General features: G+C 66.6%; 1 protein-coding gene across 3 annotated transcripts in view; it reads left to right on the forward strand.

Annotated features, from left to right (window-relative positions):
• TPM2 (tropomyosin 2) overlaps nt 1-1,658 on the forward strand; it is a 13,297-nt gene that overhangs the window by 6,496 nt on the left and 5,143 nt on the right. For all 3 annotated transcript variants that reach the window (XM_085326277.1, XM_085326279.1, XM_085326278.1), the window contains 3 exons: nt 123-256; nt 1,277-1,394; nt 1,549-1,619. In XM_085326277.1, coding sequence (XP_085182403.1) covers nt 123-256; nt 1,277-1,394; nt 1,549-1,619 — 323 coding nt within the window. The remainder of the gene's footprint in view (nt 1-122; nt 257-1,276; nt 1,395-1,548; nt 1,620-1,658) is intronic.

Genomic DNA, 1,658 nt, shown 5'->3' on the forward strand with positions numbered 1-1,658 from the left:
CGGCAGCGGCTCGCACCATCTCGCCCGGGCACCGGCCGCGCTCGGTGGCTGGCGCCGTGCGGCGTGGGCATCTCTCGGCCCTTCCCGGCCAGRGGTGACCGCGGCGTTTCTTCTCCCCCTAGGCCGAGGCCGAAGTGGCTTCTCTGAACCGCCGCATCCAGCTGGTGGAGGAGGAGCTGGACCGAGCCCAGGAGCGCCTGGCCACCGCCCTGCAGAAGCTGGAGGAGGCCGAGAAGGCGGCTGATGAGAGCGAGAGGTGCGCCRGGGAGTGCCGGGTCGGGGCACGCTGGGTCGCCGGCAGCCCCCTTCGTGCTGGGTGTCGCCCCGGGGATTCAGGGGGATCTGGGGCTCGGGTCTGGGGGGCAGGCAGGCCGCCGACGGGGCGCTGCCCTGCAAGGACTGCCAGCCCCATGCTGCGAGGGCAAACCCGCCTCCCTCAGCACCCCGTTTTTCTCAAATGACCTTAAGGGGGTTGTGTCAGTCTTCCTGCAAACCCCAAAGGGAGGGAGCGAGGCCACGGCACTGGGAAGGTCCCCAAAGAAGTGCGTTCTCTGAAATTTCCAGGGCACTCTTRAAAAACGTGGTCTGATGCTCACAAATATCAGGCGGTAGCTGAGCCAGAAGTTGCTCAGGGTCTGTTTTCCACCCCGGAGCAGACGCCTCCACTCGAGGGCTGAGCCGCAGCCCGGGCRGAGCTCCTGGCACCGAGGAACTGAGGTTGGCTTTTAGTAGCCAAAGCAGTGGAGCAGCCTTGTTCAAAAGACCACTGTGGAGGGTGTTTCCCCATCCTCCGGTGGCCACGGTGCAGCTGCTCGCAGTAATCTCGCCTCCCAAGCCAAAGCGATGCAGGTGGAGGGCACGGAGGTTTTATGGGTCTAGCAGCCACCACCCAGGAGCTGCCCGGTGCCCAAACATGTCATCGTGTTCCTGATGTGACATGTTTTCTCGGCGATCAGTACGGCTGGGCTAGCGGAGAGAAGTGTTTTGCGTTGACCYGTCCAGGCAGCACGGGACGGCCCCACGGCCCCCCCGCCGCAGTGTCCCTCCGGCACTGGGATCCTCGCTCTGGGAGGTGGCCGTGGGGTGGCCTTGGGGCCAGCTCCATCAGCACCCCGGCACGACCCTAACGCACAGGGTGGCCGGCGCATGCTGGTGTCCCCGGGCAATGTCCCTCATCTCCAGAGCAGCAGGACGGCGGGTTGGGACGTGGGTGGCAGGCGCAGAGCACGGGCCATCAGCCATGGCAATGACATCTTCTGGCTTGGACATTCCTCAGAGGCATGAAGGTCATCGAGAACAGGGCCATGAAGGACGAGGAGAAGATGGAGCTCCAGGAAATGCAGCTGAAGGAGGCGAAGCACATAGCCGAAGAGGCCGACCGCAAGTACGAGGAGGTGAGTGCAGCTTCCCACACCCGCCCTGTCCCCTGCCCACTGCCCGTGCACCCCAGTGGCCCTGGTGGCCCTGGTGGCCCCAGCCACCCCATCTGCCCCCCTGCCCCTTGCCCCCCGGCCTGCCGGGGCTGACGCACGCCTCTTGCTGCTCCAGGTCGCCCGCAAGCTGGTGGTCCTCGAGGGAGAGCTGGAGCGCTCGGAGGAGCGGGCCGAGGTGGCAGAGAGGTGAGTGGCGGCGCTGGCGGCGGCGGGGCGCCCCGCCGC

This window comes from Rhea americana, unplaced genomic scaffold, assembly GCF_003343005.1.
Source record: "Rhea americana isolate MKP2758 unplaced genomic scaffold, rheAme1 scaffold_13, whole genome shotgun sequence".
In the NCBI taxonomy this organism is placed as follows: domain Eukaryota; kingdom Metazoa; phylum Chordata; class Aves; order Rheiformes; family Rheidae; genus Rhea; species Rhea americana.